Raw genomic sequence first — 12930 nt, 5'->3', positions numbered from 1 at the left:
AGTGGGGGTTAAGTGACTTGCCCAGAGTCACACAGCTAGTAAGTGTCAAGTGTCTGTGGCCTAATTTCAACACAGGTCCTCCTGACTCCAGTGCTGGAGTTGTATCCACTTTGCCACCTAGCTGCCCACCTATTCCTCTTAAAAATATAAAGGGTAGGAGTAAAGGAAAATTAAGGTTCTCTGAGGTTCCCCCTCACCGTCATCTGTTTGGCAGAATTGACAGAAAAAAGTAAAATGAGAAATTCTAGATCACCCCTGGGAAAACAAGTATATTAACATGCCCTTGATGGTTGGTTTTTTTTTGTGTGTGTGTGTGTGTGTGTGAGTCCTCTTCTAGATCCATGCCATCTGGATGATGATGCCAGGACTTGCAAATGAATTGGGGTTGTGAGGAAAGGTCTCACTTTCTCCTCCTGAGCCACCTCAGTCCAGTGGCAAGATAGAGATCAGGAAGACTGGAAGTGGCCCAGCTTTGGCCTTTTGAAGCTAAGGTCTTTAGGAGTTCTCACTTTGACTGAGGCAAAGCCCCATTCAGTGATTAAGGCTGGTTTAGAAATGTGGGGAGGAATGGCTCCTTTTATCTAACAAAAAATAAGTAAACAAAATCAGTCTGGGAGGGGAAGACCTTCAGGGTTTTTGGCTGAAATAGAAACAATTATTATTTACTTAGCAAATGGGCTACTGGAGCCCCAAACAATGACCACCTAGTGGGCTTGGGCTTGGACTTTTTGTTGGCCTGTCCAAGGGTTTAAGGCATGGTCTTTAAGAAAGAAATCTAACCAGTAAATGCCAAGGGCATGATAGCTCACTTAGACCAAGGGAAAGGCTTGCAGGTAAGGGAGAGGAGGAGGAGAAGGAACTGAGTTTCCCAACTGGAAGTGGCCAGTTGGGTCCCCAGTGGGGCAGCTCAGACTACTCACAGGTTGTTTGTCCTTCATTCTGAAGAGGACCATGTCATCAGGAAGACGATGCCATGACTTGCAAATGAAGTGGATTAAGTGATGGTGGGCTGTACAAGGTCACCAGGCTCCTCAAGAGCCATTTGAGTCCAGTGGCAAGATAGAGATGCTGAAGATCACTCCTTTTGGCAGGCATACAAGCTTGTTGACTAGATTAGTTTTGATTGCACAACCTACACCAACTTCGGGACATTCCGCTTGATTGTGGCCACTCCAGAAAAATGTGTATCCAGCCCCCCGTTCAGTAAGCTGGCCTTCCTTTTCCAGCCTTGTTTGACTCAGGGCTGCTGTTTCGATTTGATATCTGCTGAGTTCTCTTGCAACAGGAGCTGTTCCGCTTTCAGGTCTGCTGGATTTTGTGTTGTCTAAATGTGCACACATTCCATGATCGTTAGTTCAGGGTCTCTAAACAACAGGTAAAGGTGTTCTGGTTTCCGAACTGCAAAGGACTAGGTTCAAATAATGCAGTAAGGTTTTCAACCCATTCTCCGAATTGAATAGATTTTTCTCACAAGACACATTTGACTACACCTGTAATTGAACAGAAAAAGAACTGAGCTACCTCCAGAATTGAGTCACAAAATGGAGTCATTGTGGTTGACTCAATTGCTTCAGGTTCAGGTACCACTTGCTGTTCTACTTGCTTGTTTACTTTTGAACTTTATAGCAGAGCTATAGCTGGGTAAGCACAAATGTTTTTGTTATTTCAGGAATCACTGACATTCAAGGATGTGGCTGTGGAATTCACCCCAGAGGAGTGGGTACAATTGAACCCATCTCAGAAAAAGTTGTACAGGGATGTGATGCTGGAGAACTATAGGAACTTGGTCTTTTTGGGTAAGAACAGCTGCCCCTTTGGAGTCTTGATGTACACTTTGACAACTTTCAAGATTTTAACAGTTATTCTTTGGTGTACAAGAGGAAAATATTCTTAATCCTTTTGTAGCCAAGAGACAGATTACTTGTGCTACCTGTTTCCAGAAAAAAGGTCTTTGCATAGTATTCCTGGAAATTGATTTCTTGATTTGTTGTTATCCTTGAGGATGTATCTTCCCCTCTCTGTTGCTTCAAATCCAAGATATTCTTTTTAATCTCAATGTAGGTTTCAGTATACACAGTGTTCCCACTGTCAAAGCAGAGAATGAGTCAAATGAATTATTTTTTCCTAAGTCCTACTCAGTAATCCATTCTACCATAATGTGAAATATCCTTCAGTGGTACTTAGTACTATCCTTGAGGTCTTCCTAACATGCCCACTTTTTCCCCAGAAAGGACTTAAACTGCTTTTGAATTATTTTATCAAGTTTTGTGGCTGCGTTTTTAAAAATGCAATTTCTACTCCCCTTGACATCTTCAAAAAAAAGGAAAAGAGAAAACCCTGCTTCTCCCTCCACCCAGGACATTAAGCTCCACACATTTGAAATACAAAAGTCTCCAATGAAATCAACTAACGTAGTACCGTTGGTAGTATAAAACACATTCAGTGCTCTTGTTCCCCTACCTTACTTCTAGGAGTTGGAAGGGATATTTCATCTATTTCTTCTATGATGGAACTCTGAAATAACTCCCTAGCACTTTTTCATTTTCAATGAACAGGATTTGCAGTTTCCAAACCAGATGTGATCTACCATTTGGAAAGAAAGGAAGCATCTTGGATGCTAGAGGCAGATATTCCAAGAAGTAGCTGTCCAGGTGACTACATAAAAACCAAGCAGATGGGTCAGTGCAGACTAGTGATCTGTTGATCATTTTAGGTCAAAGGTCTTGTAAAATGTTGAACACAGATGGCCTATCAAAGCTTCTAATACCTGTTGAGAAGAGCTGAGATGTTCATACTTCATTTTTTACCTCAGGAAGTTACTTTTTTAAATCTATCTCTTTATTGAAATGTATCTCCACCCTCAAAGAAAGTTGCTGCCTTTCTACAGGGCAGGTATTTCTCTTCTTTTCATTGAAGATTATCTTCTCGTAAGCAGGCATTCTCCTGCCTCACTTGCATGAATTCATTTTCCCTTTTAAAATAAGTACATTACTTAAGATGTTAAGTAATGTGCTCTTTTTACTTCTTAGTCCTCTTCTGATATTTTCTTCTTTTTTTTTTGGATAATGTTGCTTTGCTGATGTTACTTTTTAAAATAGTTAATCCTCACCTAATTCCCCTTTCTTTGAGTCTGATGTTATGTATCATAGTGTTTTTCCTTATGCTTTGAAATTGTGTTTATAAAGGCACAGTAATATGTTTATAAGTCAGGACTTGTTTAACCATAAGCCAATCATTGGACCTATAGATTTTCAGTATTTTTCTATTTTACAAATAGCTGTTGTAAAAATTTTTACTGAGAGTGCCTTGTTGATTTTCATTAACATATTGAGGATGCAAACCTAGTAGTGGTACTATTGGGTCCAAGGATATGAACGGTTCTGTAGCTCTAGCCAAAATTGATGTTCCTTTTCAGAAAAAAGGCAGCAGTAGCTTCATATGTAGCTATTTCAAAATAATTGGCTAAAGTTAATTTTTTTGTTTTTTTTCCTTGATAATTTATTTTAATTTTCTGCATTCACATCAACAAGATTTTGAGTCTTAAATTTTCTCTCTCTCCCCCTCCATTTCCAAGACAGCATGCAGTTTGATATAGGCTGTACTTACACATTCATATTAAGCACATTTTCCCATTAGTTATGATGTAAAGAACAGTTAGACCTAATGGCAGGAACTCCGAGAATGAAGCAACAAAACAAAACAATAAAACAAAACAACAAAGGAAAAGGAGAGCAAATAGTATGCTTCCATCTGCATTCAGACTCCATAGTTCTTTCGTTGCTTGTGGATAGCTATTTCCATCATGAGTCTTTTGGAGTTGTCTTAGATTCTTGCATTTCTGTGAAGAGCCAAGTCTGTAAACGTCAGTCATCTCACAATGTTGCTGTTACTGTGTGCAGTGTTCTCTGGTTTTGCTCATTTCACTCTGCATCAGTTCATGTAAGTCCAGGTTTTTTTGACGTCTGCCAACTCATCATTTCTTATAGCACAGTGGTATTCCATTACATTCATATACCACAACATGTTCAGCAATTCCCCATTTAATGGGTATCCTCTCAATTTCCAATTCTTTACCACCACAGAAAGAGCTGCTATAAATATTTTTGTACATGTGGGTCCTTTTCCCATTTGTATGATCTCTTTGGAATATAGACCTAGAAGTGATATTGCTGGGCTAAAGGGTATGCACATTTTTACAGCACTTTGGGCATAGTTCCAAATTTCACTCCAGAATGGTTGGATCATTTCACAAGTCCACCAACAATGCATTAGCTTTCCAATTTTCTCACATATTCTCCAACGTTTATCATTGTCCTGTTTTGTCATGGTAACCAATCTGATCAGTGTGATGTGATACCTCAGAGTCATTTTGATTTGCATTTCTCTAATCAATAGTGATTTAGAACATTTCTTCATGATTGTAGATAGCTTTAGTTTCTTTCTCTGAAAATTGCGTGTTCATGTCCTTTGACCATTTATCAATTGGGGAATGCCTTGTATTCTTACAAATTTGGCTTCATTCTCCATATATTTTAGAAATGAGGCCCTTATCAGAGACACTGTGTGTAAAAATTCTTTCCCAGTTTTCTGCTTCCCTCTTAATTTTGGATGCATTGGCTTTGTGCAAAAATTTTTCAATTTAATGGAATCAAAATTATTCATTCTGCATTTCATAATATTCTCTTTCTCTTGTTTGGTTATAAATTCTTCCCTTCTCCATCCATCTGAAAGGTAAACTATTTCTTGCTCTTTAAGTTTGCTTATAGTATCAGTCATATCTAAATCCTATAGCCATTTTGACTTTATCTTGGTATAGGGTGTAAGACGTTGGTCTATGCCCAGTTTCTGCCATACTATAAATCTAAGCAGAAAATCAACAAGAAAGAAGTTGAGGACATCAGTAGAGTTTTAGAAAAGTTAAATATGGTTGATCTCTGGTGAAAACTGAGTGGGGACAGAAAGGAATATACCTTTTTCTCCATGGTACATGGCACTTCCACAAATATCGACCATGTACTAGGGCATCAAAACTTCACAATCCATTGCAGAAAGGCAGAAATAGTAAATGCATTCTTTCAGATCATGATGCAATAAAAATTACAGGTAATAAAGCGCTATGGAAAGTAGACTAAAAATTAATTGGAAACAATAATCTAATCCTAAAGAATGAGGTCAAACAACAAATCATAGAAACAATCAATAACTTCATCCAAGAGAATGACAATTATGAGACAACATACCAAAACTTATGGGATGCCGCAAAAGCTGTTTTTGGGGGAAGTTTTACTTCTACATGCTTACATGAATAGAGGAAGAAGAGATCAGTGAATTGGGCACGTAATATAAAAGCTAGAGAAAGAACAAATTGAAAATTCCCAGTTAAATACTAAAGAAGAAATTCTGAAACACATAGGAGAGATTAATAAAATTGAAATTAAGAAAACTATTGAATTAATAAATAAAAATAAGAGCTCATTTCATGAAAAAACAATAAAATGGATAAGTTTTTGGTTCGTTTGATTTAAAAAAAGAAAGAAGAGGGGCAGCTAGGTGGTGCACCAACCTGGGAGTCAAGAGGCACCAAATTAAAATCTGGCCTCAGACACATAATAGTCAGCTGTGTGCCTCTAAGCAAGTCACTTAACCCCAATTGCCTCACCAAAAAAGAAAAGAGAGAAAGAAAACCACATTAGCAGCATCAGAAATGAAAAGGGTGAATTTACCACCAATGAAGAGGAAATCAAAACAGTAATTAGGAGATATTTTGCCCAACTGTATGCCAATAAATTTGACAATCTTAGTGAAATGGATTAATATTTACAAAAATATACATTGCCCACTATAATGGAAAAGGAAGTAAAATACTTAACCCAGTTTCAGAAAAAGAAATTGAACAAGCTGTCAGTGCACTCCCTAAGAAAACTCCAGGGCCACGTGGATTTATGCGTTAATTCTTTCAAACATTTCAAGAACAACTAATTCCAATACTACATAAATTATTTGGGAAAATAGGCAAAGAAGGAGTCTTAGAAAATACGTTTTATGATACAAATATGATGCTGAAAGAGCCAAAACAGAAAGAAAATTGGAGACCAATTTCCCCAATGAATATTGAGCCAAAAATTTTAAATAAAATGTTGGCAAAGAAATTACAACAAATTATCTCAAAGACAATACACTATGACCAGGTAGGATTTATACCAGGAATGCAGGGCTGGTTCAATATTAGGAAAACTAGCAGCATAATTGAGCATATCAACCACAAAACTTAAAGAAATCATATGATTATCTCAGTAGATGGAGAAAAAGCATTTTTGACAAAATACAAAACCCATTCCTATTAAAAGCACTAGAGTGTGTTTTTTAATTCTCACTAGAGTTATTCCTCTCTTTAGGAATAACTGCAATAAATGGAGTCTTGCTTAAAATTATAGATAGCATCTATCAAAAGCAATCTGCAGGTATTATATGTAATGAGCATAAGCTGGAAACATTTTCATTAAGACCTGGGGTGAACCAAGGATGTCTATTATTACCACTGTTATTCAGTATTGTGCTGGACATGTTAGCTTAGGAGTTAGAGGAGAAAAAAAAATTGAAGGAATTAGAATAGGCAAAGAAGAAACACAGCTATCACTCTTTGAAGATGATACGATAGTATATTTAGAGAATCAAGTAAAATATGACTTGAAATAACAAACAAATTCAGCAAAGTTGCAGGATATAAAATAAACCCACACAAATCACACACATTTCTGTATATTACTAACAAAGCCTAGCAGCAAGAGATAGAAATATTCCATTTAAAATTGCCGTAGACATTATAAAATATTTCAGAGTCTACCTGCCAAAACAAAATCAGGAAGTATATGAACACAGTTACAAAACACTTTTCACACAAATAAGGTAAGATCTAAACAATTGGAAAAATATCAGTTGTGCATGGGTAGACAGAGCTAACATGATAAAAATGACAATTCCACCTAAATTAATTTGCTTATTCACTGCCATACCAATCAAACTACCAAACAATTATTTTATTGAGCTATCAAAAACAATAACAGAATTCATCTGGAAGAACAAAAAGTCTGGAATATCAAAGGAACTAGTGAAAAGAAATGCAAAGGAAGGTGGCCTAGCTGTACCAGACCTTAAATTGTATTATAAAGCAGCAGTCATCACAACTACATGGTACTGACTAAAAGAGAAAGTGGTGGATTAGTGGAATAGGTTAGGCATGCAAGACACAACAGTCAATGACTAAACTAATCTACTCTTTGATAAATCCAAAGACCCCAGCTTCTGGGATACCAAATCACTTTTTCACAAAAACTGAAAAAAATGTATGGCAATGCCCAGAATTTATCATTTTTCAAGTTTTTTTGCTAATCTGGTGGCTATTTATTGCTACCTCCAAATTATTTTCATTTTTACTTCTTTGATTACCAGAGTTTTGAGAAATGTATCAGGTAATTATTAGTAATTTCTCTTGTCAAAAACACCTGTATGTTTTAATCTTAAAAATTTCAATCAATCCCTTACAAAGTAGATGTGTTGGATTTTTAGAGAAAATTTCAGGCAGTGATTGTTACGTTTCCCCCCTCATATTTCTTTATTCTGTTTACTTCATATATCTTTCTCTTCCTCACTCTGAACTCAATTCTCTATTTTCTTTCTGTTCAGTCTTTTCCTATTTTCACTTCAGATGGTAAGGATACATTTGCAATTTTTCAAAGTCATCTGTTTTTTTCTGAATTGTCTTACTCTATTCAAATGTAAACCAGTTAAAGTAGAGAAAAGGTTCAGTCAACTCTCCAGGTAATTTTATCCTCAATCAAATCATTTACATGTTACTTCTGATTCATCATACTTTCAAGTAACATATATTGATTCTTAGTGAAAGACTAGTGATACTGTCCTCAAGTGAGAAGGCAGGAGAATGGCACTAAAACCTTTGAGGAACTAAGAATCTTGGGAAAGGGTAAAAAAGGCAAGGTTAATCAGCTCTTTTATTCTTCCTTTCAGAGAGCAGAAAATTTACTGGAGATAAACTTCTTGAATATGATGAATATGGGAAGGCCTTCAGGAGCAAGGAGCACCTTTTTGTGTGTCAGAAAATTCATACTGGAGAGACACTTTGCCAATGTAGTGAATGTAAGAAGGCCTTCAGGGATGAGATACAGCTTACAGTGCATCGCAGAATTCATACTGGAGAGAAACCTTATGAATGTAGTGAATGTGGAAAGGCCTTCAGGAACAAGAAGTACCTTGCTCGACATCAGATAATTCATACTGAAAAGAATCCTTATGAGTGTAGTGATTGTGGGAAGGCCTGTAGGGATAAGACACAACTTACACTGCATCACAGAATTCACACTGGAGAGAAACCTTATGAATGTAGTGAATGTGGGAAGGCCTTCAGAAGTAAGACACAACTTACTGTGCACTGGAGAGTTCATACTGGTGAGAAACCATACGAATGTAGTGCATGTGGAAAAGCATTCAGATATACGACACAACTTACAATGCATCACAGGATTCACACTGAAGAGAATCCTTATGAATGTACTGAATGTGGGAAGGTCTTCAGGAATACTTCAGGACTAAGAGTGCATCACAAAATTCATACTGGAAACATTCCTTATGAATGTAAGGAGTGTGGGAAGGCTTTTCTTTTCAAGTCAAAACTTATTCGACATCAAAGAATTCATACTGGAGAGAAAGCTTGTGAATGTAGTAAATGTATGAAGACCTTCAGGGGAAAGAAGGCACTTGCTCTGCATCAGAGAATTCATACTGGAGAGAAACCTTATGAATGTAGTGAATGTGGAAAGGCCTTCAAATATAAGATACAACTTACAGTACATCAGAAAATTCATACTGGAGAGAAACCTTATGAATGTAGTGAATGTGGAAAGGCCTTCAGGGATAAGACACAACTTAAAGTGCATCACAGAATTCATACTGGCGAGAAACCTTATGAATGTAGTAAATGTGGGAAGGCCTTCAGGTATAAGACAAAACTTACAGTGCATTACAGAATTCATACTGGAGAGAAACCTTATGAATGTAGTGAATGTGGAAAGGCCTTCAGGACTAACTTTGAACTTAAAGTCCATCAGAGAATTCATACTAGAGATTTTCTTTATGAATGTGATCAATGTGGAAAGGCCTTCAAGACTAACTCACAACTTAAAGTGCATCAGAGAATTCATACTGGAGAAAAACCTTATGAATGTAGGAAATGTGGAAAGGCCTTCGGGAGGAAGGACTATCTTAGTAATCATCAGAGAATTCATATTTGAGAGTTGTCTTATGAATATAAGGAGTGTGAGAAGGGTTTCCACTATGACATAGATCTTACTCTACATCAAAAAATTCATACTGGAGAGAAACTTTATTAATGTAATGAATGTGGAAAGGCCTACAAGAGGAAGAAATATCTTACTGTACACCAGAGAATTCATACTCAAAACATCCTTAATAAATGTAAGGAGTGTGGGAAGGCTTTCCCCTATAACTCAGATCTTATTTGACATGAAAAAAATCATGCTGAAGAGAAACTTTATGGATGTCATGAATGTGGGAAGACCTTCAGAGTGAGGATCCAATTTACTCAACACCAAAGAATTCATTCAGGAAAGGAATCTTAAGAGTGCAGTGCATGTAGGTTGGCCTTTAGATGGAGAATATTACTTTTTATCCATCAGAGAATTCATCCTGGGGAGACTGGTAAAGAGTCTGGGAAGACCTTCCATTGCAATTTGGATCTAATTAGACATCAAAAATTCATGTTGAAGAAAAACCTTATGTATGTAGTGAATATGGGAAGGCCTTCAACAAGACGCCTCATGTTACTGTTTATCAGAGAATGCATACTGGAGAAATTCTTTATGAATGTGAGTAGCGTGGGAAGGCCTTCTGTCACAAATTAGATCTTTCTCAACTTTAAATAACTCATGGCTTCTGAATGTAACGTACAAGGGAAAGCCTTCCACCTGAATGTATCTTTTCCTCAACATCAGAGCATTCATACTGGAGAGAGACCTTAGGAATGCATTGATTGTGGTAAGATCTTCAGCCTGAAGACGCAACTTACTCAACATCAAAGAACTATTTCTAGAGAGAAACTTTGTGAGTTTGGGTAAGACTTTAGACTAAGGATGCTACTTTATGTCCATCAGAGAATTGATACTAGAGTGATTTTCCTGATTATAAGGAGTGTGGGAAGATTCCCCCAGCTGACTAAACTGTGATTCTGAGTCTCTAGATGCAGTTCACAGAGTCCTTATTTAGGCACCATGGGTAGAAGATATTCCTCCCCTCTAAGAAGCCCTGTAAAGGGGCAGAGATTCAGTGTTATCTTCCCATGGGCCTTCAGGGGGAGGGAGAGGTTACTGAGTGGATGGTGGTTTTGGGAGATCCTTAGTATTAACTTTGGTTCCTCGGATTATGGCATGCAAGAAGCTGGGGGATGACCTCTTGGCCATCAGATGAGCCTGAGCCTAATGTGTGATGAATAATTGTTGATGGTACTTGAGAAATATATCATAATCTGAGCTGTGTTCCTCATGTGGCTGCTACTGCTTCTGCTTCTCTTCGTTTGGGTAGCCACTGTGGACCATAAAGATTTGGAATCACCTTATTTAAAACAAAGCCTCATTAGGGCCTGTGGCAGATGTTAATGCAATGTGATTTCTGTCCTGTGCTCTGAACTTCAAAGAGAAGAATGTGCAGGTAAACAGCACGATTATCAGTGACCTTCTCCTGGTAGCCAAATGCCTTGTCATCTAATTAGTGACACACATGAAAAGATGAATAAGATTCCCATTATGGTTTAGGAATAGAAACAGTTTTCAATGAAGAAATCAAAGTAATCAATAATAATGAAAGAATGCCCTAAATCACTTTTAACTAGAGAAATGCAAATGAAAAGAACTTTGAAGCAACATGTCACACTACCTCAGATTGGCCAGCGTGACAAAAAAGGGAAATGACAAATTCAGGAGGGGATGTGGAAAAATAGGGACATGAGCACAATTCAGAATTGGTCCAACCATTCTGCAGAACAATTTGGAACTGTGCCCAAAGGAGTATAAAACTATGCATACCAGGGCAGCTAGGTGGTACAGCAGATAGATAGAGCACTGTCCCTGGAGTCAGGAGGAACTGAGTTCAAATCCAGCCTCAGACACACAAAGCTAACTAGTTGTGTGACTGTGGGCAAGTCACTTAACCCCAGTTGCCTCAATAAAAACAAAGAAACCAAAAAACTGCATACCCTTTGACACAGCAATACCACTACGAGGTCTGTATCCCAAAGAGATGAAAGAAAAAGGAAATGGACTTAGATGTACAAAAATATTTACAGTAGGTCTTTTTTGTGGAGACAAAAAATTGGAAATTGAGGAGATGCCCATCCATTGGAGAGTGGCTGAACAAGTTGTAATATATGAATATAATGGAATGCTATTATGCTACAAGAAATGGTGAGCAGGTGGATTTCAGAAAAACCTAGAAATACATAAACTTTTTCAGAATGAAGCGAGCCGAACCAGAACACTGTACACAGTAACAGCAACATTGTGTGATGATCAGCTTTGATAGACTTAGCTCTTCTCAGCAATACAGTGATCTAAGACAATTCTAAAAGAGTCATGATGGAAAATGCTATCCACATCCAGCAAAAGTACTACAGAGTCTGAATTCAAATCGAAGCCTACTGTTTTTTGCATTTTCTTTCTTGTGGTTTTTCCCTTCTGTTCTGATTCTTCTTTCACAAGATGACTAATGGGTAAATATCTCTAATATGATTTTACATGTATAGCCTATATCAGATTGCTTACCATGTTGGGGAGGGGGAGAGAAAAAAATCTTGGAACTCAAAATCTTATAAAAGTGAATGTTGTGAACTTTCATGTTTACATGTATTTGGAAAAAATATAATACTATTAATTGGGGGGGATGGGAAGGCTGTTACAGCATCTTGTTGTGGAGAATCTTAAAATCAGGTCAAATTCAAGACTTTTCAGTAGTAGCCAGATGGTGCCTTAGCTCTTTATGAGAAGGAAGTGGGTGGGATGAGAGATTTCACGGTAGAACTTTCACAGTGAGTCATGGGTTGGAGAGATTAGCAGATCTAGTGACCTCTGTATAGGTTTTCTACCTTCCTATTGTACAGCTTTGCACAGATTTTTTCCTTAGGAAAGGACATTGCCCTTTGTCCCAGAGCTTTCCTTTCCAGTTCCCCTTCCACACCTGAAGTCCCTAAGCCCTAATGTAAGTGATTCCTGAGCCAGCTTGACTACCTGCTTTGTGTCATCTGAAATGATTAGACCTAATTGGGAATGGCCTTCTGACCCACTGCTCTGTGGAACCTTGGATAAGTTACTTTACCTATCTCAGCTCTTCATCCATAAGACAACAGACCTTTCTTAGATGAGCCCTAAAGATCTTTTATTGAACGCAGGGACACTGATGGAGCCCAGGACAGTTGAGTTAAACTTTCCCACTCCCACAATAGCAACAAGGGCTGTTGTGAGCAAAGGAGGTGTTACAGAGCAGACCTGGAGCAGTTTGAGTTAAGTTTCCTCCCAGGTGGATTGATTTGGGACGCACTTAGGGATTGTGGGGCATCGAGAATATTTGAAAAAAAAACAAAACCCACCATTGGGAGAGGAACTCCTGACATCCCAGGGAACCTTCTTTTTGATTGTTTTAAATTCCCTTGTCTGCTGATTGTACCTGGTTTTACTTTTTTGGACTGCATTTTGCCAAACATGGGGTGTCAACTCTGTCTCAGTTTCTCTAAAAATCTGCAAAATGGGGATAATAACAGCTCCTACCTTCCAAGGTTGTTGTGAGGATATAAAAAGATGACCGCACCACCATAAATGCTAGCTGTATTTTTTAGAAACAATCAGTTTTTAA

General features: G+C 37.7%; 1 protein-coding gene across 1 annotated transcript; it reads left to right on the top strand.

Annotated features, from left to right (window-relative positions):
• The first annotated feature begins 1699 nt into the window (after positions 1-1699).
• LOC114026006 (zinc finger protein 470-like) lies at positions 1700-11032 on the top strand. Its single transcript, XM_027839920.1, has 2 exons — positions 1700-1796; positions 8026-11032. The coding sequence occupies exons 1-2, from the start codon at positions 1763-1765 to the stop codon at positions 9303-9305; spliced, it is 1314 nt and encodes a 437-aa protein (XP_027695721.1). The 5' UTR covers positions 1700-1762; the 3' UTR covers positions 9306-11032.
• The last annotated feature ends 1898 nt before the right edge of the window (positions 11033-12930 follow it).

The sequence above is a fragment of the Vombatus ursinus genome, unplaced genomic scaffold (genome assembly GCF_900497805.2).
Source record: "Vombatus ursinus unplaced genomic scaffold, bare-nosed wombat genome assembly UNPS02000136.1, whole genome shotgun sequence".
In the NCBI taxonomy this organism is placed as follows: Eukaryota; Metazoa; Chordata; class Mammalia; order Diprotodontia; family Vombatidae; genus Vombatus; species Vombatus ursinus.
Note: the sequence above shows the minus strand (reverse complement) of the source record. Positions and strands in the feature narration are given on the sequence as shown.